Source organism: Diorhabda sublineata, chromosome 9, assembly GCF_026230105.1.
Source record: "Diorhabda sublineata isolate icDioSubl1.1 chromosome 9, icDioSubl1.1, whole genome shotgun sequence".
In the NCBI taxonomy this organism is placed as follows: domain Eukaryota; kingdom Metazoa; phylum Arthropoda; class Insecta; order Coleoptera; family Chrysomelidae; genus Diorhabda; species Diorhabda sublineata.
In genome coordinates this window covers 19,184,583-19,210,897 of record NC_079482.1, presented here as the reverse complement: position 1 = coordinate 19,210,897, position 26,315 = coordinate 19,184,583, and the positions used below count along the sequence as shown (strand labels likewise).

The 26,315-nt window shown below is 32.3% G+C and overlaps 1 protein-coding gene and 1 long non-coding RNA gene across 5 annotated transcripts in view; one reads left to right on the top strand and one right to left on the bottom strand.

Moving 5' to 3' along the window:
- The window catches only part of LOC130448671 (band 3 anion transport protein), a 246,568-nt gene that overhangs the window by 34,271 nt on the left and 185,982 nt on the right, over nt 1-26,315 (top strand). For 2 of the 4 annotated variants that reach the window (XM_056786135.1, XM_056786137.1), the window contains exon 2: nt 17,977-18,314. In XM_056786135.1, coding sequence (XP_056642113.1) covers nt 18,246-18,314 — 69 coding nt within the window. In that variant the 5' untranslated portion in view covers nt 17,977-18,245. Of the gene's footprint in view, nt 1-17,972; nt 18,315-23,335; nt 23,730-26,315 lie in introns of those variants that run through there. The other 2 variants (XM_056786136.1, XM_056786138.1) reach the window with 2 other exon arrangements.
- LOC130448676 (uncharacterized) overlaps nt 1-26,315 on the bottom strand; it is a 167,577-nt gene that overhangs the window by 64,770 nt on the left and 76,492 nt on the right. The gene's annotated exons all lie outside the window — the stretch shown is intronic.

Here is a 26,315-nt window from a genome sequence, read left to right as displayed (position 1 = left end):
TGTTATCGATTGGAGAAAAAGTTGTCAACATGTTATTATAATTGAAAATAAGTACTTACAGGACGAGAATCTAGACATTGGATGATCATTGATTCTGATTGTGAATATTTGAGTGATATATAAGATAAATTTGTTCTATTAGTATGAAGGGTAGAGATAAGAACAATCTTTTTTTTTTCAACATCCGATAGGCTATAAATAAAAGACAAGTTCATATGAAACAATAATTTTATTACCGAAAGATTGGTATACGTACGGTTAGTTTTCAACATAATCACCGAAGAAATCGAGACATTTGTCATATCTGTGGACAATATTTTCAGTACCCTCTTCAAAGAAAGTTGCCGTCAATGAATTCAAGTAGAGTACAAAACAGACCTTGAAACTTCTGGAAATACCGTAGACAAAGCAGAAATAGTTTTCTTTAACCATTCTGTCAACTCGTTGACCAAGTCATCTGAAACGACAGATTTGCGTCCTTGGCCTCCTTCATCTTTAAACTTTCGACACCACTCACCGACAACACCATCATTCAAGAAGTTTTCCCTATTCACACGACTCAATTCCCGCAATTCCCGGAGCATCAATAATGGCAGACATGTTTACGTCGCTGTAGCACAACGCCGACTGACTGTCAACAATGGCGGAGTGTGAAGTGCAGTCCCCTACAACGCATGTCCACTTCTGCCTGCGTAGTATCTGCACGGAGCGATCGGAGGTTAAAAAAACTGCCCTTGTATATATATGAAAGTATCCTTCGAAATGTGTTAAATAAGGGTGACGCGACGTTCGTATCAGGGTAAATTTTATAGTATAAAAATTACTTTTAGATGGCATAAAAGGTGTGCCCGAGATATCAAAATATATGATTTCTACTATTTACTATTCTCTTCGAAAGAGAAACAACTACTTTCTTCGCTAATGCCTCGACGAACATTGTATTACATCTCCTTCGAAGAGCATGATGTTCATCGATTATTTGTCGATATAAACATCTCTAATGGCTCGCAATTACAAGGAGAGTGTTGTAACCGCTAACTACTTTCGATGTCCTTGTATGTCAGAGCGGCGTGACAAGCTCTCGAAATTTCTAATCCGAACTGAAGATATCACCAGCGAGCGCTACTATTTGGTTCGTATAATTAAACATTCCCCGGCAGACGCTACTTGGCACCATCTTCCCATCCAACTGTTAAGTAAAAATCGTGCGTAGTCGCTGATAATGTGAATTATATTTGCATGGTATACGAGGTATATCAAAATATATAATTTCTATTAATCACCCCCTTTGCTCAATGTTGAGTTTTTTCCATTTTTTTCTAAATGGTTCTGAGCACTTGCATTTTCTTAAAAAACGCTTACAATTAGAGGAATCAATTTTTTCCATTGTGCACAGTGATTAAAAATAAAATTTTAAGTTAGAACTTTCTTATTAACATTTCAAAATATATTTGGTGAAATAAAAAGCCATAATTTCTTTTAAACATGATTTTTTTTAAATACCATAATTTTTCAGCAAGTTGAACAATCTCTGATTCATCTATTAATTCAATGTATCAATAAATTATACACCTCTTGATGCCGGTAAGCTCTATATATTCCGAAAATAGTAGCAATATAACTTCCATCATAAAGAATTTTTCCTACGGCTGCTTATTTATAATCCTTTGAACTTATTTAAACTTTTTGATTAATGGAAGAGGATTTTAGTAGATTTGTGGAGTAAGTAAAAAAGTTTGATTTACAAATAAGTATAGAAAATAAAGCATGGACATACTCTTTAAAATAGATAAAACAATTATGAAAGGTAATGGAGCGGTAGAATCGGTATCAAAATTACTGAGAGCAAAAAACCTTTCAAGGGCTGTCGTATGAAACAATTGTGACACCTGCAGTTGACGATGAAGATAAACTGAAAATATGAGAAAGATACTCTGAAAAATATATGGCGGTGTCAAAACATCGGAAGGTATCTGGAGAAGTCTAATGATGATTTACAAGAAGCCTGGAATTACACCAATAGTTCGGGTACAAAGAACAAGATAATTAGAACACAGTGCCAGATTGCTACAGCAGAGATTTGTGGTAATAATGTTGGAGGAAGCAGAATATATATGAGGTAGAAAGGATTGAGATTAAAGAAGTAGAAAAGAATCGAAGGAAGTGTAGAAAGATAGTGAAGAAGATTGAAGCTAATGGTACAGAAGAACATTAGTTTATTGTAGGTATATTTTCAAGAATTTGGTAACAATACATCAACTTTTTATATAGATGATTAGACCCACCATTAATGTTGGACATGGATAAATTATAAATAATTTTTCTATCATAACTATTACCTTGAGATCTGTGCCTAGCGTACATAAACCTCATTTTAAACCAGCGCATTCGATTTTATCATAGAAATGGTGATTCAGAGTCATCTAACAGGGTTAGTTCACAGCAAATGCGTTAATTATTAAAAACTACAACAAAATAATTAATTGAAATGAAACGTATTCAATTAGTATATTACAAAGATTGTTATAGACTAAGTAGTAAGTTCAAAAGATTCTGTTTTGATAATAAATAATAATAATAATAATAAAAAAATTTAAAAAAAATACTTTTTTGCACTCATAGTAAATATACTGGTGGAATTTAGTCTCTTGTTTTATTTTCTTAAAAAATATAATATAAGCAATAACTTTTTGTTTATCTAATTTGTATTATATACTGTCATCTTCCTGTCATTCTGATATTGGAGCACGGTCTTACATACAGGTTGTCCGGATTCTAAGTGTTTTTTAATAGCCATAGCGGAGCGCTGTTATCTGGAGATGCTATAGATGAAAATTTTTACAGAATTTTTACATCTATTATTATTTGTACTTATTCAACTTTTATATAATTACATATCAACTATTTTTATTTATAACAATTCAATACTTAAAGAAATAACTGTTATTATTAGGTTAACACAATTTGACAACATCTCTTGATTACAACGCCGACCTGGCGGCAACAGAGTCAGGTAATTTATCGCCCGCTACCATCGTTTCCAAACCTGTATGTGAGACCGTGTATTCAAGTCATATTTAACAGATAAATTGTAGTTAAAAATAATGAATATAAGCTTTTATAGTTGATCAAACTAAGAAATGAAAAGTAATTCTTAATATTAAAATAAAAACATTAACTATGCAATTGATGTTCTAAAAGTGTGGGATGATTTTACAGAATAAAATTAATAAAAAATTGAGAAACGTTTTATTTGCAGTTACACAAGTTTTAACCGGAATAGAACAAAGAAATATATTTCTAATATCAATGAAACGGGTTTTATGAGATAGAAAATTATGACATTCATATTTGAATATGATTTCGGCCATCTAGAAGCTACAGTCTCCGAGGTAAAAAATTCAGCACCGACGACAAGGGAGAGTTTGTGCGCTATCCGAGTAGCCCAAGGAAGGGGTAGCAAAAATGTGTAGCACTGAGTAACGAGTGAGGAGAATCACCTAGAAAAACAGGGAGTTTCTGTTAAAAATTTTGATAATAAACAAATGTGTCAGAGAGTGTGTCTCTATCATATTTGAATCGTCCTCTTATAAAGATAAATTTCAAGCACTTGACGGTTTTAGAATAGTGATATGTATTTATACTATGAGGGATGTAAGTAAAATTTAATATTTGAGAACGATTTTGCGCCCAAGCGAGTTCGAGATTAATAAATATATTTACATCCCCAGAAGTGCATAAGATTTTCTTCTTCGCAGAACTTATTCTTGGATTTTCGGTTTGTATAGCATTTTATTGAAAATTTATTGTACAAAATTGATGGTATAGAATAATCAGCAAAGATTGCTTGTATGTCGTTGTGAGAAAAATCGAGTAAGAGGCGTATCAATACTTCAGGTCAAACAAAGACTGCTTCTAAAAATTAAGGAAAAACATTCTAATCTTGTAAATATCTTCATAATTCTAATAATTGTACTATACATATCACACAATATTACTCAGTTTTTCTGTATCATAGATAGTTTGACATTGTTGCTGAAATAAAAAATTGAGGGAATGATTAATACCTGTAGTTGAAACTTGGGTGAATAAGATACGTTTTATATTAGCATAAAATACTTTTTTGGTAATTGCGGCGAGGAGAAAAAATTAATTTTATTGTCAGTCACTTCATTCTTGTATCAACGAATATTTTCACGTTTTAGTTTGATTAACTATGAAACCATGTTTTTTATTTGTGCTAAAACTTTTCTGTAACTTTCCAGATTGTATGATTAAAAACGATTTAAATTAATTTATCTTAAACGTTGATAAATAGAATTTCAATGTGATTATTTTCAAGAATTAATATTATAATGGAAAATTTCATTTTTTTCATAATAACATGATGTAATGATGTGTCTATATGTTCCAATATGAAAATTTAAATATTTTATCAATATATCATGTCATTGCATCAATAATGATAATCCGTAGACACATTTTTATTTATTTAATTAAATAGAGATTTAAAAAAATGATCATAATCCTATATACGATGTGTCTAATAAATTTAACTAGAAAGGGATCAACAGATTATATATTTTATGTGACGACTATAAAAAATAACCGATGTTATAAGCTTGTCAAAAAGTTGAAAAAATAATAATACTTGAAACTATTCAAATTGATCTTCTATGACCCTGTATTTTGTGGAAGTTGAGCACACATTTTACTGTCACTTGCAATTTTTTCACAAGTAGAGTTGTTAATTGTTCTCTGTTTCGTTCTATCTGCATCTGTCTGTTCCAGTCATGTATTACGAGGTTTTTCATATAATGTACAATATATGAATGTCTCAATCTTATCTCTTTTCGTTTTTTCATTCTCTCTGTCTCAAAGTGTCTATCTTATCGAATACCTAATTTAATTGTTTTCGCTATATCCTCATTCTTTTGTATATTCTTAATTTTATAATTTAAAATTTTAAAATAAGTGCTCGATACTCATTATTTTAAATTTTCACCGGTTCATGAATTGTCCTAATTATTTTTCGTTCATATATCCTTAGTTGTTCTTAGATTTCTTATTTACTATATGTCCCTTATCCTGCATGAATTCTTTTTATTGTCTCGTTCTTTGTATCATTGTTCTTGAGTATTTAAATATGTGGATTACTTCGAAGCTAAGATCATTTATTTTCACTATTTCTGGTTTGTTAACATCCTTTTTATTCTAATTTCCATATATTTTCCTAATTTTATCCTCAATCCCTTCTTTTTCTGTTTCTCTTACATTTTTTCTAGTGCGTCTTAAAGAAAGTCCTTTCTTTGATATTAGAGTTAAATCTTTAGCATATGTTTCGATTTATCAATTATACTTTCACAGATAAAACATTCCCTCATTATACCATCCACTGCAATATTGAACAATATCGCTCAAAGTCCATTATCCTCAAATGCCTCGGATAGTCGTTATTTTATCATTACTCTTCCTCTACAATTTATTTATCATCAGTTTTACCCATCGTACCACATTTTTGTATTATTTTAGGTTGTTTAATTGTCCTCCTCTTCATTCTATTGAATGCTTGTTTGAAGTAAATGCAGTTGCACTCCAATGTTATTAGTTCATTTTATTTAAAGTATACATCGACTATTGGTATTCTTTGTCAAAAGCCTTTTTGATACTCCTCTATTTCTGGTTGCACTGACTTTTCCATTCCCATTCTTTCATTCATTATCGTTCTTAGTATATCATATACGGTTTTAAGTAAACTAACTTCGTTATTAATATAATCTTTCTTGTATACCACTCTCTCGGCATTGGTTCTGCCATATTCTTTCCATGATATTAAATATTCTTTGCTATAGGTTGTATGCTCCACATTTTATTATTATCTCATTTACTATTTCGTCTGACCCTCCTGCTTCGTTGTTTTTCAATATGTTGATTATGTCATTCCATTCTACTTCTGTCAGATTTATCAAATTCTAATATTGTGTTATTATCATTTTATTCCTTTAATAAATTTTTGAAATACTCCATTTTTTTTATTGATATTTGTTATAGTTCGTTTCTAATTTTATTCCTTCGTATATTTACGCCATTTCACATTATTTTTGTTTTCTGACGTATCCCTATTTTATTCTCTTTGTTTCATTAGCCAGTTATTTCTTATTTTCCTATATTTATCATAAACAGTTTGTAGTTTGTAGCTATTTTAAGTATTTTTTATCTTCAATTTTCATTGTACATTTCTAATCAAAGTAATTCATCTTATATGTTTTGTAATAATAACTTTCTATACTGCAGTGATTACGCTTTTCTATTCAATTTTCATCCTGTATTTTTCATAACTCCATTTCAGTTTCTGAACATTCTATTTCTTGCGTATTATCGTCTTTTTCCCTATGTTTACCATTCTAAATTTAATGATCAATCTCAACTGAACAATTATAATGTAAAAAAAAACGCTACTTCACTTATTAATCATGTAATGAGAAGACTACAAGTACTTCAAAGGAATATTTATTAATAAAATGGTACAGATGAAAAATTGACGTTTTATTTATTATTTTATTATATCACACGAAGCATTTGAAGAAACCTTAACAAATTGCTTTGATTATTATGTCTGTACAATATATATATCTAATAAATAATATATATAATAAATAAAACAGTTTCCAATGTTCACTTTGTTCATCAAATAATCATACGAAAAGAAAGTCTTTATTTTATGGTGTTAACCCAACATTCAGTAAGGTCTTTAAGAATAAATAGTAATCTGAAGGTGTAAGGTCCGGATGAAATGCTGGATGCGGTAGAAGATCATACCACCAAGTCCTTTGATTTTATTCTACGTAACTTTCGCTGTATATGGATGGTTGTTGTAAGAAAATCTGCTTTCCGCATCTTTCTCCGATAAAACCTCGGCATTGATTGAGTAATTTTGATGGATACTAAGCCTTAATAATTCCAATAAACATCTTTCGGCAAGGCAAGGAGCTGTTAATTCGTGTGGCCCTATTCCATAATCCAATATCCAATATTCCGTTATATGGATTCCTTACAAGGTCCAAGGGAATGAAATGATCACCGAGTGCTGGTACTGGCTTGATTTTCCACTGCTTCACTTGTAACTTCATTATCCCACGCAAGTAGATGACCTGATCTTTATCCTTAATAGAACGATTGAACCAACGCCTTGCCGTTTTCTCTTTAACTGTGTCTTCACCTTAAATTTCACATATTTGCCTTGGTCCGGCGGCTACTTTAAACTTTTGTTTTCAATAATATCTTAACAATACCCTAATTTTATTTCTGTCTCACTCCATACTATTTATTATAAAAACGTACTGCGTCTTTAATAAACAAAAAGAGAATTGTTAATAAAAAGGAGTAAAGCAATTGAACCCTCCATAGAATTAGAGACTAGACTCAACAAGAATAACTGGACTAATTATAAGAAGAATTCAAAAAATCAATATTTGAAAGAACCACTTTGATTAATTAATTTTATTTTACAGTTACCATAAAACCTGGAATTTTGTTTTTTTGACTTTATACAGCATGTAGTAATAAACTTTATATATATTATCTTATAAAATACGAGCCAATGGTGGATTATGATTGAGTCATAAATTTTACCATACCTGTTCTATTGTGTATATTTTTATAAACGGCACAACTAATAAATTACCACTCCTCCGTCCGAATTCATTCGCTGATACGTTACGTCCCGAATTCAAAGCACAAATCCGCAGCTTGATTCACGCTTTATACAAAAACAAAGAATGTGTATCGCAGGAATTATTTCCTATGATTATAAAAAAAAGGAGAATTCTTGACATATCAACAACAATTCTAAAGAAATTAGAATTTCCTATACAACGGAGTGAAATATCGAGTAAAGTTATAAAAAGAAATAACTTTCGAGAGATGGAAAAAGTAATAATCCATATTATTGTGATTCATGATAAGATTTAGAAGCAACGAAAACAAACAAAGGGAAACAATTTCTCTACATTCTAGAATCTATCTTTTTCTTTGTGAACTTCTCCTGTAATCAGAGTATGCCTGTTTCGCCTTTAGAGGAACCGATTTTCAATGTTTTTCTTGAGGTTTTTAAATTATCAATGTTTTTGCAAAATAATTCAATTTTGTCTTTGTTTTTTCGTATGTCGTGTATCGTAGCACGGCTGTTTGAGAGCGCCGGATCATTGGAGTGCCGGATTGGCACATTGCCCGTTCAGAGAGGTTCAACTGTATTTAAAAAGCATTCACGCCACGGTTAATATCGTTAATGAAGTATAGGCTCAAGTACACGGGACGAATTAACAAGCTACAATCCGGCTTTTTCACAAGCAGCTCGTAAACTCGTCCAGTGTACTCGATGCTCCCGCTCCGTTAGTTGCTTGTAAAAACGATCTGAAAAAGTTCAACTGCCGGCGACTTTTCACAACACTCGCCAGCTTTTGAGAGAGTTAGCTTGTAAACTAGCCGCATGTACTCACAGTAGATTGCGCACAAGTTGCTAGTAGCTTTGGTCTTGAAGATGTCAGAGGACATCTTTAATGGATTTGATTTTAGACTTAAGTAGCTTCGAATCCATTTCGCCTAACAACTGATTTTCTTTCAGCTCAGACATAAGTTTCTTAAAACTCGCATCCCTCAACGATTTGTTGCCGTAGTCTTTATCTTTAATGTTCCACAAGATAGGAAATTGTTGGTATACTTGGAAAAACAATGAAATATCACTAGTTTTACACTTCATTTTCATAACAGGATCTAGATGGGATACCGTAGAAAAACTACCAATAACTTAGCATATCTTCACAATAACCTAACATAATTAACAGACAGCTACAAGTGGTTTCAACACGCCATCTAGTTGGCTACTGAGCAAGTGGGAAGTTTGCGTGTACTCAAGTATTAGCACACTCGCCGACTAGCCGGCTTGTTAGCTTGTAAACTCGCCCCGTATACTTGAGCCTTAGGCCCCTTTCACACCAAACGAATCCAAATCAATCAGGATCACTCCGAATCAAGTTGAATCTGATTCGTCATCTCCACTCTTTCACACCAGCTGAATCACTGTGTCATAAATCGCACTATTTTCTTTAACTTTTAAAATTAAAACTCCACGTCCATCTCGTATGGTTGTTGATTCAAGACTGACCGAACGAGGAATCTGACAGGTTGAATCAAGTGCGACCTCGAATCAAACCTGATTGAACCAGATTCGTCCGGTCTGAAGGCGGGAAAAGAGTCCTTCACATTTAAACGGAGCGCTCGAAGCCGAATCTTGATCAATCAGATTCAACTGATTCTGATACGTTTGGTGTGAAAGGGCCCTTATAAGCAACGTTGGGAGTTGAATTCTGTTTATGGATCAAAGATATTTTTTATCATAATCTATTTCTATGAAACTCTTATTCCACTGTCAGTGATATGCAATTATTTGAATTTACAACTTTTCCATATTTGGGGATATAGGAAAGAAGAATTAATTCTCTGTCGCTCACGATAACGTTGATTGATGTCTTGAATAAGAAAAACTGTGTCATAAACTAACACATCTTACGCCATCGATTTCTAAGATAATCAAGAATAGATAAGGGTACTTCATCGGTATGATTATCATAGATGTTTTCGGCTTATATTGGAAAATATATTTAATCTCAAATTAAATGACTTATAACTATTTAAATAATAATGATATAACAATAAACTAATCTATAAAATCTATCCCTTAGATTTTAAGCTTTTTATCATGGTCTCAGATGGAGTGCTACTCTATACTAATCGAAGTACAGGGTGTCTCATAACGATCCAACTACTTTAATTGAAAAAAAATACATTATACTTATTTTCATATGTATGAATTGAAAGATAAAAAACAAAATGTTACTTTTTAAACACGACATTGTTTAAATGACGGCAATCACGTTGACGGCACTCCTCAAACTATTTGTGTACATTTTCAAAAACTTTTTAAAGAATAGTCGAAGAATATGGATTTTTTCTTCTATATTGCTTCTTAAATCTGTCAAATTTCGTGCATTATTCTCGTAGACCACACTCTAAAGATAACCCCACAAGAAAAAATCAGATGGGGTCAACTCAGGGCTCCGAGGTGGTCATTCAATACCACCTCTTCATGAAATCACCTTTTCTGGGAACAACTCGTGCAATGTAGAGTTAGTTGTGAGCGATGTAGCCCCATCCCGGTTAATATATATTGGAGATGAGGCCTGAAAAAATTACGTATCATGTCGACATAACGTAGAGAATTTACAGTCACTGGATGCCCTCAGTTATATTCATGAAAGTAGGGCGAAGTTTGGCGATCTACGTATCCATCCAAATGAAAATGTACCTCTTCGCTGAAGAACATGTTGTTGAAATTGTAAAATCTCTCTAACATTGCATTCACAAAATTCAATCTTATAACGAAATCATTAAGAGTTTGCACAATCTGAATTTTATAGATTTTTATGTGTGTGTGTGTGTCTGGATCCTAGCTAAAATTGCTTGGAGGTTCCGCAATATTACGCAGTCGATAATGTAACCGATACAATCGTCGGCTTCGAACTCGAATAAGTGATCGATTGTTTTCGAAATACGCGCGCACGCACAACGAATCTATATCAATAGATGATTTTCTGGTAGCTGTAATTCAGTTCAGTAATAAATTGTTCTTAATTAAATATTTTCTTTTAACGTTTAGTAAGGTACTGTTAATATCACCCCCTCATATTATTTCGTCATATTGAGTAAATACATCTGCAAGACATTCTTCTAAGTGAAAAATGAAATTGCTCTCACTTCCATTACATGACCTAGATAGATTACCAAATCTTTATATACGAGGCATATTTTTTAAGTAAGTACCGTTTTGGAATTAAATAAAGAAGTGCAAAGATATCACAATAATTTTATTTTTACATGAAATCCTGTACCTTAATCTACTTTTCTACATAATTTCCGTGAATATTGAGGCATTTGTAATAACGTGGCACCAGTTTTTGGATACCCTCCTCATAAAATTCTGCCTCCTGACTTGTTAACCACTGTATCACAACTGTTTTGACTTCGTTATCGTCTTGAAGACGCTGACCGCCCAGTTGTTTATTCAAGTGCAGGAACAAATGGTAGTCGCTGGGCGCCAGATCAGGGCTGTAGGGAGGATGATCTAGAGTTTCCCATTGAAAAGATTTGATGAGATCTTTTGTCCGATTAGCCACATGTGGACGGGCATTGTCATGCAGCAAAACGATACCCTTACTCAACTTGCCACGTCTTTTGTTCTGGATTGCCCGACGCAGATTGTTCAATGTCTCACAATATGACGCTGCATTGATTGTCTTGTTTGCTTGAACTTCACTTTTTTGGGTGATGATGAATGTCGCCATACCATGGATTGTTGTTTCGATTCTGGTGTGAGGTAGGCCACCCATTTTTCGTTACCAGTAACAATTTGGTCTAAAAAATCTTCACCTTCATTGTGGTACCGCTCAAAGAAAGTCTATGTACTACCTAAACGTTGGGTTTTGTGCAAATCCGTCAACATTTTTGGAACCCAACGTGAACACAATTTCCGGTATTTCATGTTCTCGGTCAAAATGCGATACACACCACTACGAGATTATTGAGGAAAGTTGTCGCACAATGATGAAATTGTAAAGCGTCTGTTTTCTTCCATCTTTTCGTCCAATTTCTGTACCAAATCTTCATTAACGACCGAAGGACACCCACTCTGTTCTTCATCATGCACATTTGTGCGGCCACTTTAAATGCTCTCACCCTTTCCTCCACCCTTCCATCACTCATAATGTTTTGTCCGTAAACTTCACAGATCTAACGATGAATATCGATCGGTTTTACGCCTTTAGCACTAAGAAATCGTATAACAGCCCGTACTTCACAATCGGCGGGACTCACGATTGTCGGAGGCATCTTAAACACTCAGTAAACAACGTACACAATGAAGAATCAGACAGTAATGGCGTCAGTGCGTAGACAAGAGATGTAGGTGACCAGCGCGCATATGCGGAACGCCGACCTTAGGGTTGCGACGGCGGAATCGCAAAACGGTACTTACTTAAAAAATATGCCTCGTATATAAATCTTCGTGTGTTTGTAATTCTAAACGGCTGGACCGATTTTGATGAAATTTTTGGTGTGTATTCAAGGGGGTTTGAGAATGTTTTAGATTCACAATTCGATCAACTATATAATGTTTTATCAATTATTTTTAAATTGTTGTTGATGTTAGACCGTTTTCCATAGAATTCCGGTAGACAGCGCTGTAGTCGTGTCAGATATTCAAAAGTATATTTGAGTTTTAGTTGCGCCTGGTAGATGGCGTTGAGATCAGATTCTAAGTTAGCATAAGTATAGTCTATGGAGACAATAGACTTCATGTGTAGGCAACGAGTGACCGACGCTCACAGAGTAAATGAGCGACAGCGGGTGCAAAATCATCATGACACGAGCATCGTTTAATCGCCTTGCGTTTGAATATGACCCTGAAATAGACTATTCATCACGTTCGCTAATCATGATTGGTAGTATGGACAAAGAATGTCAATATTGTCATTCTTTCAAATACAAAGGTGAACCAGAACCTTTGAAAATGCTATTAGCTGGAAACACATCTCAACCAAAGTTGTTTTTGCGTAAAATCCGTGAGTTTAATTCTTGTTGCGTGCTCGAGAGTGGGAAAACTATCGAATTTATTTGTTTATACATCTCAAGGATTAACCAAAAATATTGTACATCCAATGGCATTACGATAATTTCAGTATTTGTAGATAATTAACTCTAAGAATAAATACCCGTTATAGAATAGTTGAAGATTCAACGTTTTCACTCTCAATTAACAAGACTTTAGTTAAGTTTTTATTCAACACAGCTTATACATTCAACATCTCTGAAAGCATACTAATTATTAATATACATACTCACACGCTATCAATTGGTTTAATTGTGATTTTTTCATCAAAACAGTCTAATTGTTACAGCTAATTTCCAAAAGTTTACATTTAAAACGTGGTACTAGACAACGTCTGTCGGGTCCGCTAGTGATATATAAATAAGTACTTACCATAGGTAAATAGGTATGATATATAAATTTCAATATAAATCTCCGTAAACGTACTCTACCATTACTCTACCAAACATACTCTACGTACTCTTTCATTTTTAATGAGGTTATAAGAAGCTATCAGTGCAAGATTGTCCTTTGTTAAGTATGCTCCAACTGTTGAACAATCGTGCTTCACTTTGCATAGATTCTCGATGGAAAACTTGTTGCTTAACTCTCTCTTTAAAAACCGTGAGCATCAAGGTGATAAATAGTGAATTTTTGCTCACTAAAGGTCTTCCAGTTTATTCACATTCGTCTTAGTCGCCAGATTTAATACGAGACTTGGGTGTGAATGAAACAATTAAAGGGGAATTTGTCATCATTCCTATTATTGAGAGTGCGACAACAGACTATTCATGAAAGAGGCTTTCAGAAATGCTTTCACTCATAGACGCAAAGTTTGAATGAGTGCACTGTTAGCCGACGAGATTAAATCAAATTTTTTGTGATGGAAGCGAAACATTTTCTCACCATCCTGATATTGAGAAATCGACTACGGAGCAGATGAAATCCCTTTCTAAAGAAACCTTCGAGGAATGCTCCCAGTCTTGGTCAATATTGGAATAGGTGCATTGTTAGCCAATACGATCAATCAAATTTCAAGTTACCTTTTTTACTTTGTAATATAATTATTCGTTGTATGTTTGGTCAAACTTTGTAATAAGACTCTAGAGGTAATTCATAAACAATGTGAACAAGTTTAAATTGCATTGGAAACTCAATAAATTCAATTCAACAAGTTATTTATGTGAGGATAAATGACGTGATGAGTCGTGTTATTGATAGATAATTAGAGTAATGGTATGGTAACTAATACGTTAAAATTAAATTATACGAGTGCACGATCAAATTATGTAAATTTTTTTGATTTCGTATGCAGGAATAAATTCGACAACTGTTGGTCATGCAATTTAATAAATTATTTAATAATTTCTGAGAACTCTTAGTTGATTTGTTTATTATTAGTAACTCATATCTTTTATTATTCAACTCATATATATATATATATATATATATATATATATATATATATATATATATATATATATATATATATATATATATATATATATATATGACATTCGATTCAACTAATTTAGAAATAATTTGTCTGTTTACGAGGAGGATATCAAAAAAAAATCGTAGAATTTGTTCGATATTAACCGCATCGCAGCTACAGCGATTTTTAATTGCCGTCAATCTACAACTAATATTTTTGAAACGAATCATAAAATAAAACATTTAATTTAAAATCAAAATACAAAATTCAAAACAATTTAGTTGAAGTCATAGTAATGAATGGTGGAAAATAAGCCGGACTTTAGTTTAACACAGTCTCTATTTTCCTTTATTTGATGCTATTGTCATATAATCATTGATAAATAAGATTCATTATAATATCTCGTTGTCCCCCTATATCTCTTGTTCACCCATGAAGTACTGCCCCACATTCTCTTAACTGTTTGTGTACGAACTCTTGTCTCAAGATTAATGGAATTATATTTATAATTAACTTTATTTTCTATGTTTTTGGTAATATTTTCAACCGTCAAACTAAATTGTGTTTCCATATGCAATGTTTTCAATCATTTTATTTAGAGGGTAGAGTAGAGTAAAGAATAGATATTCGGGTGTCACATATACTGCGACTCAAAGGAAGCATTATGTCCCCTTTCCTTGCTATGATACTGGAGAACCCAGTGTTTACAGCTGATCTGTTAATTCCCCTCCATTTAGAATATCTAGAATGTGAGATGTCTGTAGCGGCTAGAGATCTTCGTCTTCTATTTCATACGCTCCCAGGTGTAGCGCTCTGGAGTTCCGTAGTGCTTTACACTTCGAGAGAATGTGGATAGAGATTTCGTCCTCTGTGCAACAAAATCTGCACGCCGCATTATCTGCTAAATCTAGAGTCTTCAGGTGTCATTGAGGCGACAGTGCCCCGTATAGGACTCCTGTTAGTATTCGTAGATTGTTCTTACTTAGGTTGATACATTCAGCAGACCTTCTCTGGTTATAGTTTCCCAGGAGAGTCTTTGCCTGTCTCAGCCCCTGTAGGTTGATCAAATAATTGGTTTCGATCCTATGTACCTTCTCTTCCAATGCTTTTTCTATTGTTCTGTAGTTAATATCACAGAGGGGTTCAGGTCCCATGGAGGTCTTGTCCTCCTCCGCTTTTGCGAGATTATCAGTAACTTTAATTTTCTTGCCTAGTTCGATTAATTTTTCTATGCAATGCTAAACGGGTTTAGAGTTTATGATATTGGAACTTAAAGCTCTAATGGCTGCTTGGCTATCGGACAGTATGATGATCTCCTGTTTGCAATAGTTCTCTGGATTGAAATAGACACATTTTTCAATTGCACAAATTTCTACTTTAATAATATGCTTGGTGTGTTGCGCAGGCTTTCAGAGTGTTTGATTTCGAATCCATAAACTCTTATCCCAGTTCTGTCTGTTGTTTTATATTCGACTGTAAACCATTTAATGGCGTTTCTGTTCATTTTTTGTAGAAAATATTATTCTTCCAATTACGAGCTATTGGATTCATATCATAATGTGGTGAAGATATTAAAGTTTTCTCGAAGTCTTCTAGTCTCGAAATATACGTTAAGTTTAAGCTTCTCTGCCATACAAACTAGGAATACATAGCACTTTAATATCCGTGTTCTCAGCTTCAAGCTCAGGTCCCAGGTACAGATAAACTCCTTGATATTCATAAACGATGCTCGGGCTTTCCCGTTTCGAATACTTATTTTTAACAAAAAATCCACGGAGCACTCAATATTTGTACCTATGTAGTCATGACCCTTTCCAGTGAATCGCCTCCCCCATACAGTTGCTCTACAGTTGCTGGTGACAACTATATATTTGGTCTTCTCAAGGTTATTCTTGACTAACTTTGGTAACATTATTCAACAAGTTTTGTAGATTTTACTGTGTCGTCTGCATAATGCCGTTAACTCTTATTCCGTCCTCATCATTTTCGAGGACATTGGTGAAGATTTACTCTGAGTAGACGTTTTTGGTGGTACATTATCTAAATAACCACAATTATTTTAAACGATATACTTAAACACTAGAATATACCATCCGAATGGAGAGAAAGCATATTGATACCAATTTTTTTTTAAAAAGAATCCATGAAAACTACCGAAGAATCAACATAATTGTGTAAAAAGTGTTTGAGCAGATGAAATAATATTAACCTGAATTTCACAATATATCTGTATGAGGCTCAACAACCAGCAAAATAGTTTACTATGCAAAGATTTAAAAACAGCAGGTTTACAACAGATGGCATATTTATCTCCAGCATTAAAAAACTCTGTATGATAAAACAGCTTTCATTCATCCTACCCAAGCTTTCAAGAATTCACTATAATATAATAATAATCAAAAAAGTGTTGAATATACCCAAACTCAATTAAGACCAAAACAGTAAATACTTGTGATAACAAAGGCTCTTTGAACCCAGTCCTCTTCAACATGATAATGGATGAATTTATAAAATTAGGCGTATGAGGTTGGGAGAGGATATCAATTGGAAGGTAAAAAATTGAAAATAACATTGAAATACTGACAATGGAAGAATCATATTTGGAGGCGAAGATATTTCACAAGATTTCTATGTTTACTATGCAAATATTCGTAAAGACAACAAACCCCTTTTAGAGTATGAAGAACCTGTAAACTCACGATTTCTAATTGGAGTGTACTCAACAACAACAAGTCAACTATCTAGAGAAAATATAAAAATCACTAGAAATTTGAAGAACGAAGTGAAAGCCCAAATATCAGAGGCATTTTAAATTCCAAATTGAAGGAACAAATATATGGGCGTCAGGAGTTAAAAGGCTTGATTGATAGGAATACTTAGATCAGTCAAAGAATAAACCTTGTTTGACTGGAATGGTATTGAAGAAATGTGTATAGTACAGCATGTAGTGAGATAAACAAGAAACAGACTACGTATGCAGAATGCCAAACAATCTTCATATATCCAAATCAAATACTGTGATCTTGGCTCTGCAGCGTCTGATAATACGTCAGCCTGAATAAACAAAAAATTGCTCTAAAAGACATTTCTAAACAATGATCAGGTTCGACAGCAGTTGCTCAAGGAACCCGATAGTCTAAACTATCAAATTACTGTGAAATATGCCCCACACAAACTAAAACAAACGAAATGGCTTATGATAAGTTGTTGCTGGAAAACAGAATTCAAATAAGAGTTATATGTCTGTTTTGACGAATGTTTCTGTCTATTAGAAACTTATTTTACGTAAAAGTTTCGCTTTATATCCATATTTAGTACCTAGGTATAATAAAAAAGAATAGTTTCTACAGGATAGAAAAATTTTTCAACGGCGATATACCCCCACAAAAGATTTTCATACGTTGAGATATTTTTAATAAGGATTTCTAGAGACAAGGCAAAAAAAATCAATTATCTATTTTTATTATTTTGCTTCTTTCCTCCTTTACCAATAAAATGATTTTCCCATACAATAAAATCAATTAAGAATATCAATTGACGATATTTCCTCCCCGTTAACACATTTTTGATTTATTTTCGAAGCAGACTAAAAGTGCGATATTCGCCTTATATACCTTCTCAAATAACCTTCTTGGAAAATTTTTAGGAATGTTTGATTCACATTGTAAATGTTTTACAGCATAAATACGTGATAAGGAATATTGTAATCGCACGTATTATTTGTAATAAAAACGGATCAGTGTGCGAGCTTTAATCATCAGGATTTTTATTAATTTAAACCATATGAGATATTGATAAAATCGATTTAATCTAATGTGTTGTTTTATTTATTATGTTTCAGATTCTCATAAGTGACAATCTACACCGCAAGACGGGTTCATTCGCTGAACAATATTTATTGCAGCGGTGCAACCTGCGGAAACTCGAAACGTCGGACTCGGGGTACCCTATGCTTTTTCAACTACTTTTTGCTATTACGCGATTGGGCAGGTCTCCAAAAAAAAAAATTGAGTTCGTAGTGACGCAAATGTAAATTAACGAAAACAAGTGGACACTTAAGACAATTTTTCGTAATTATTTATGTTTATATAAAGTGTATAGAGACTAATAATGAGCAACGCCAGAAGGAATAATTTGAAGAAATTCTCCTTTATAGGATTCCAGGATCGTTCATTAGTGGTAAGTTGTTTAATATATAAATCTCAAACAAACATAAACGTAATTAAATTTATTACTTTCAACGATGTTTTACAACTTTACTGAAATGATCCGAATAATCTTCGTTGTATGAGATTGGTTTTCAATTATCCTTTTTTGTGAAATCCATAAAATTTATCCAGGACCAATTCAACATATACATTGTGTATTTTAGTTCGCAACATATTACTAAAACAATGCGGAAATGAGATATGAAAAGTTTTTGGTCGTCTCTTGCCAAGAACATAGTGGCGCATTCATTTGCAAAATTGTTTTAAAACGTAATTTTTTTTAAAGATGTCAGGGAGGTGTTTCTGATTATAAAAGTGTAGGATGACACTTGATATCTTTTGATATTATTGTTTAAACAACGAAAAACTGAATAAGCCTGAAAAAATGCATTTTTTGCAATGAATCAATTTTTTTTTATATTCCTTACAATATTTCGAATGAAAAAAGTCCTTACACCGATTATCGTATCTCCAACCCATTAATTGATATGAATTTTTTAAAATTCAAAATCGCCGAAATCCTAATTTTCCTGAAATAAATAATATACCAAAAAAAATGAAATGTTTTAAACTTTAATTTTTTATCAAATATTTCAACTATCTTAAATATATTTACCTAAAAAGATTTTAAGAATTTAGTTTTTTTATATGTTTTATTTATGTTAAAACCTATCTATTTAGGTTAATTTGTTTGACATAGTTGAAATATTTGATAAAAATTGAAAATTATAACATTTCATTTTTTTAGGTATATTATTTAATTCAGGAAAATTAGGATTTTCGGTGATTTTGAATTTTAAAAAATTCTTAACAATTAATGGGTTGTAGATACGATAATGAGTATAAGGACTTTTTTCATTCGAAATATTGTAAGGAATATAAAAAAAATTGATTCATTGCAAAAAATGCATTTTTTATGACTTATTCAGTTTTTCGTTGTTCAAACAATAACATCAAAACACCTCCCGGACATTTCAAAAAAAATATTAAGACTTAAAACAATTTTGCAAACGAATGCGCCACTATGCTCTGCACTATCTTAAGTATCTTCATTTTTTATTCATCAAGATAATTTATTTAAATTGTGAACTAGTATCAATTCACGGTTAACTAATATGTTATCAAACATTTGATAAGCTATACGTTTCCCACCTTCTTTATTACAGAATTGATTTCGAAATAATTTTTTCATCTATATCAAATACTATACTATAGACATTTAACTAGTATTAACAGTATGAGAGTTGCTCCTTGAGTTTTGGAATAGACAAATAACATCAACTGTCGATTCCATTCCGATTGAGGTACCTCCAAAACATCTGATTTGAACGCATTAACCACTTCTTAAGCTGTAAAAAAAAGTTGCCCTCCCAATTTATTTTGATTTGCGGGAATAAGAAGAAATCATTGGGTGCCAAACAAAAACTGTACGGCAGATAGAAACCCATACAGTCGATTCTTGCTAGTTTCGGGTTCCATGATTCGTCGCCTATCTCGATCTCTCAGACGTCTTTCGAAACACCGTGATTGAATTTTTTTTGCATTTCTTTGCAGCTAAATTTTCTTGCAATAATGAATCTATGCGGGTGAAACTAATGCCCAAGTATGCCTCAATCTTACGGTATGTCACATGAAGATCTTGCAATATCAGTTTGTCCACAGCATCAAGCTGTAGCGAAGTGCGACCACTATTGAATTAGGATAACCAGCGAGTTATTTCATTCTTTGATTAAGATGAATGTCTGTAAACAACTCAAATAGCATTCGTATGATAACACGAGTCTGTTCATCAATAAAAATGTCTATGGTGACAGTGCTAAATTTGACATATTCACATCAGTGTTGCCATATCTCAAAACTTAACTAGCAGCCCGACCAAAATAACAATTTTCAATTTCAGCAATAAAAACTGTAATAAAACTATTAATGAAATAAATAGACCGAAATACAATAAAAATTATAAAGCAAAATACAAACAATAAAAAATAGAGAAATAAACGTCTGAAATCACATCAAGAGCATACAAAAATTGTCGTTACTAGCTGCAACTTTATAATTTTTTTATTTATTTTTCAAATTTTGCCTCACACTTCCAACAAACTATGACATGTTGCGTCTGCTGGTACTATTGCGGTTCATGCAGTGGTAACTAATGAATCAAATAACTACAAGTTTTTTAAAAAATTAGATAACGTTCTGAGTTCTGTAAAATTCCTATTAACTTGTAAATGCTAAATATCTTAGCAAATATTTATTAGAAATGAAGATTCATCTATTATCGTCAACTACACTACAATTGTGAGAATTTCATTTGATTCAAATGTAGTCCACAGAAGAATAATTCTTCGAACTTTAAAAAGATCATTTTAAACAAAATTCTTTCAGTCTTAACCTAGTCTTCTAAGTGTAAAAGTATGAATAATTTTCTTATATTGGTGAAACTTTTTCTCTACATTTTTACGATTATGGATTAATAGGTTAGATTTAAAAACAGAAAAAACTAAATTCAATAAGAAAACTAAAAATTGAAAATAAAACAACCTCCTCCATAAAAACAATATTCAAATCTATTGTATTGAGATAGTTTCATGTCTTTAAGCTATTTAGCTGTAATCTAACGACCATTTTTTTGAACTCTCTAAGATCTATCAAGATTTGTATCCCTTAAAAAGCGATGTCGATAAATGTATTAATTTATATAATCTTGAAGGAAAAATTGCAAAGTATTTTACAATTACAAATGATAGAAACAAATATCATCAAGCTTAACGGAAAGTGATACCAGATAGTTTGCTTTTGTAGAAGTTCAAATATTTATTCATATTAATTTAGAAGCAGCCTAAAATGTAGTCCTGTCCTCATGTTAATTTTTTGGAGATATTGAGTGATATGTCCTAGACCAATATCTTCCAATAAAAATTGAGAAATATAAACATTATTTTTATATTTCAACCTCAGGGAACCTGCGATTAACCGCTTATGTGACTTCATCATTATGATCTATAAGTTATCAAGTTTGATTGTGTGTATCTATTAACATTCGTAGTACGCGTCGTGCAAAAAATACTTTCATTTTGATTTTGTCCAAAAATGTATTATGTATCATATGATATAAGAGAAACTCTCCTCAACTATTTGTCCAATAGTTACACTATAGCCAATCTTGCAACACGAGATCAGAAAATTTTTAACATTTTTCGTGTGTGTTTTAGTGATTGTTGTCGTATTTTCACTATATCACTCTTGTAAACACTAGTATTTAAGGACCACGCGTTACTCGACACGATCCATTTTATTACCAAGATGTGACTCTCTAATTCGAGCTCCTGCTGTGACCATACTTCGTCTCAGAGCTCTCATTTCTAGAGTGAGTTTATACATGATGTGATCAGTTCTCCTATTTGCGATGTATTGACATCATATATTTATTCGTAAACAATATATTTTTGAAAATATTGAAACTCTCCTCATTTATTTGTCCAATAGTCACACTATAGCCAATCTTGCAACACGAGATCAGAAAATTTTTAACATTTTTCGTGTGTGTTTTAGTGATTGTTGTCGTATTTTCACTATATCACTCTTGTAAACACTAGTATTTAAGCACCACGCGTTACTCGACACGATCCATTTTATTACCAAGATGTGACTCTCTAATTCGAGCTCCTGCTGTGACCATACTTCGTCTCAGAGCTCTCATTTCTAGAGTGAGTTTATACATGATGTGATCAGTTCTCGTATTTGCTATGTATTGACATCATATATTTATTCGTAAACAATATATTTTTGAAAATATTGAAACTCTCCTCATTTATTTGTCCAATAGTCACACTATAGCCAATATTGCAACACGATCAGAGAATTTTTAACATTTTTCGTGTGTGCTAGCGATTGTTGTCGTATTTTCACTATATCACTCTTGTAAACGCGGGTATTTAAGCACCACGCGTTTCTCGATACGATCCATTTTATGACTAAGATGTTACTCTCTAATTCGAACTCCTGCTGTGATCATACTTCGTCAGCTTCAGAGCTCTCATTTCTAGAGTGAGTTTATACATGATGTGATCAGTTCTCCTATTTGCGATGTATTGACATCATAGATTTATTCGTAAACAATATATTTTTGAAAATCTTGATACTCTCCTCATTTATTTGTCCAATAGTCACACTATAGCCAATCTTGCAACACGAGATCAGAAAATTTTTAACATTTTTCGTGTGTGTTTTAGTGATTGTTCTCGTATTTTCACTATATCACTCTTGTAAACACTAGTATTTAAGCACCACGCGTTACTCGACACGATCCATTTTATTACCAAGATGTGACTCTCTAATTCGAGCTCCTGCTGTGACCATACTTCGTCTCAGAGCTCTCATTTCTAGAGTGAGTTTATACATGATGCGATCAGCTCACGTATATTTTTAAAAATCTTGAAAATTGCACAAAATTTCATTCATAGTCATCAGAAAATATTTTCTGTATTGTTTGTCCATTATAGAAACAGTAACTAATTCGTTTCAAAATATTCCGAGCAATTTCCGAGATACACCTCCCCACTTTTTTTATACTGATTTCGATTATAATAAGTACTCTAAGTGTACAGTGGGAATTTACTGAAATAGTTAAGTTTATTATAATTTATCCCAACGTTCTATTCAAATTTCTCTTTCTGTAAAAAATCTTCTTGCCAATACTGTATAGCAGTCTTAAGTTCATTTTTTTTAAAGAACTATTAATATAAACATTCTCTACGGTATAATATATATATATATATATATATATATATATATATATATATATATATATATATATATATATATATATATATATATATATATATATATATATATATATATATATATATATGGAAGTGAGACTTTCTGTTATATTTTATAAATATTTTTGTCGTTATTTTCGTTCCTATGTAGTGGCCTATCGTGTTTCATTGAGCGCTTTCACCTGGTCCAGATTTAACTCCGGAGGGAGCCATCAACATCGATGGAAATGAATCAAAGAGGAAAAGTGACAATGACCTTGACGTTGGTAGCGCGTCGCATGGCCTTTCGTACGGCAGTAAAGCGACGAGCCAGTGCAGACGGGCCGCGCCGGCCCAATATCGACCGAACAAGATGAGGATGAAATGGAATTCGTCGGTACTAGGTCAGTATTCAGTGCGGAATCTCCGGAAGCCGAAGTAACTAGGACGTGCTCAGATCGAGGCTCAGAATCATAACTCAGAGACTCTCTCGGTTAAACATCTGATTTATTTCCCCTAGTTTTCCGTTGCATTAAAACTCACGCGGGGGTTCGTATCATTTACGCTTGATGGGGCAGTCGAAGACTTTTTTTTATGTGTTGAAAGGGAAGCATCATTTATTTTAGGTAATAATTATTTTTGTACGTAGCAATTAGTTTTTGCTTATTGAAATTTTGAACTTATTACTATTTATAAAAGGTTCTCCATTTGTGTTATCGTTTAAATATTCAAATTTAAAATGTAATCATTACTTCGCGATGTCCCTTTTAATGGAAGTTGAAAAACTTGAGCTTGTAATTTGGAATAAATTCAGTGATTTAAGTACCGATTTTTCTGGGAAAATTCCGTAGAATGGTATTCCTAATCGCAATTAGTTACATGTAATTATATATACAGGTTGTCCCAAGTTAGAGATATACTTCATCGTTAATTATAGTCATTCAGAAGGATATTTTTATGAATTGCGGGAAGTTGGACATAAATGTAAAATATCATAATATTATATTGTTTACTAATTAGTAGATCATATAAAAAACAATGTTATGAAAATTAAGTAATCGCATAATTTAATTTAAGTATTGAAATTTAGGGATCTAGATGGCAATTCAACAGGTTCATTTCTACCTATCCATCTACATAGAAATAATGCTTCGTTATAACTCAGGAATAGGGGAGGCGCACCATTTTGTTGGACCTAGATGTCTGTGTTAACATGTACATGATTGAAAAATAAATGAGTCAAGTTCTTCTTGCAAGAATCCCAAATACTTTGATAAAAGTTTCGACAGAAAATATTGGTTTTATAACTCAATTTTTTACAACCTCCGAATAGTTACTTTTTCTGGTCATTAAGTATTGCCTTTCCTTATCTAGTGTGGATTCTTATCTGCCAAATATCATCAATTTTGTTCCTAAAACTGGAGGATCATATTTCAGTAATTTCTTACGAATTTTGTAAGAATGTAATTTATGTATCTACTCAAAGAATTCGAAACAACAGGCTCTTCTCATCCGTTTAATGAAATATTAGAATGCATTTTGATTACTAATGGCAGTTTTTCTTAAATACCCTAAATTGTCTTTCTATTTCACTCACAGGAATATGCAGCATTCAACATTTCAGTTAAATAAGCCATATTGCATGATTTTTCCATAAGAACTGACTTTGCTAATAGTCGAGTTTTTCAAACTTATTGACTGGTTCTTTATAAAATTAAAACGTATACAACTTGTTGAAGTATAAAGGCATATTCCAATATGATTTGTCTTGTAATTGGTAAAAAATAAAAATGTGATATTTGTTACTTGTGTACAAATTTACATACCCCAGAACAAACCAACAAAACCAACGATGACTTCATATCACTAAAATTACATAAAACATCTCGATTTGAATATTGGAAATACTATTCGACTAGTCAGAATTCTTCCAAAAAAAAAAAATAGTATTGGAACTATTGTACTTATGTCGAATTACTCACTCATATTGTATATTTATTAATACTAATTATTTTGTCTTTAAAATGGGCCCCTGTCGAAATAATACACATACCATAACGAATTTCTATTAAAAGTTTTCATATTTCCAGCCTGATTAAAAACTAAAAATCAGACAAAGCCAATTGTTTCAATGTATCTCCGAACAGCTATTCAAATCGCTAGATTTCTTTTGCAAATTTCACAAAACACGCAAAAGGATGCGTTATCCAAAACAATGCTGCATTCTTCAAATAATGCCGAGGTCATGTCTTCGTGATAATTAGCTCAGCATTGTATGATTTTGCTACAACTGTTTTCCCTTTGAGCAAGGTGTATATAATTTTTCAAATGTATCAAACCAGGTTTATAACAAGTACACTAAATTTCTATTCAAATATCGGGAAGACTTGATACTTCGTAAATATTCTTGACGAAGTTTGAACATAATAACCAACTTTTTTTATGTGCCCAACCCCCACACTCTATCAAAACACACCGAAGTGTCTCTAAACATTTATAGTCATAATCAAGATGCATATGCAGTTTGTTCTGATTCACGCTCAAAGTTGGCCCTAAATTGGCTTCATCAAATTCATGCATAACATTTTAGCAGTTTTCTGTTAACCTTTTCCATTTTAGTTAGATCTGCAACAACTCTCACTTGTACAACGCGCTATCAATTGTAGAATATAAAATTACTCAATACAAACTCACGCATGTATATTAGTTTTCCGGTCAGAACTCTTTGATACTTTGTATAGTCATTAATTGCTCCGAAATTGATTGGACGTTGAGTTATATCACCATTTCTGTTATTGCAATCTGATCTGTTTATAACTATATATATATATATATATATATATATATATATATATATATATATATATATAAGCAATTGGCAGATGTGTTCGCAGATACAAAAGTGGAAATAATAATTTGCACAATTTCACTTAAAGTCTTATCTCTGTAATGTTAAATATAAAGGCCTCTGGTCACTATTTATTGAAAATCTTCTGAGATCGCTTTAAAACCCAATAAACATATGGTGACTTATCAGATCACCCTATGTGCTGTGAGTATCACCATATTTCGTGTAAAATCGGCTGCAACAATAAACAAAACATTATCATCATCATCATCAACATTAAGCCTTTCAATTCTTTGGATTATGCTATCGCTTATAGCGCTTTAAAATCTTTTTAGAGGTGGATCACTCATCGTTTTCTATTTTT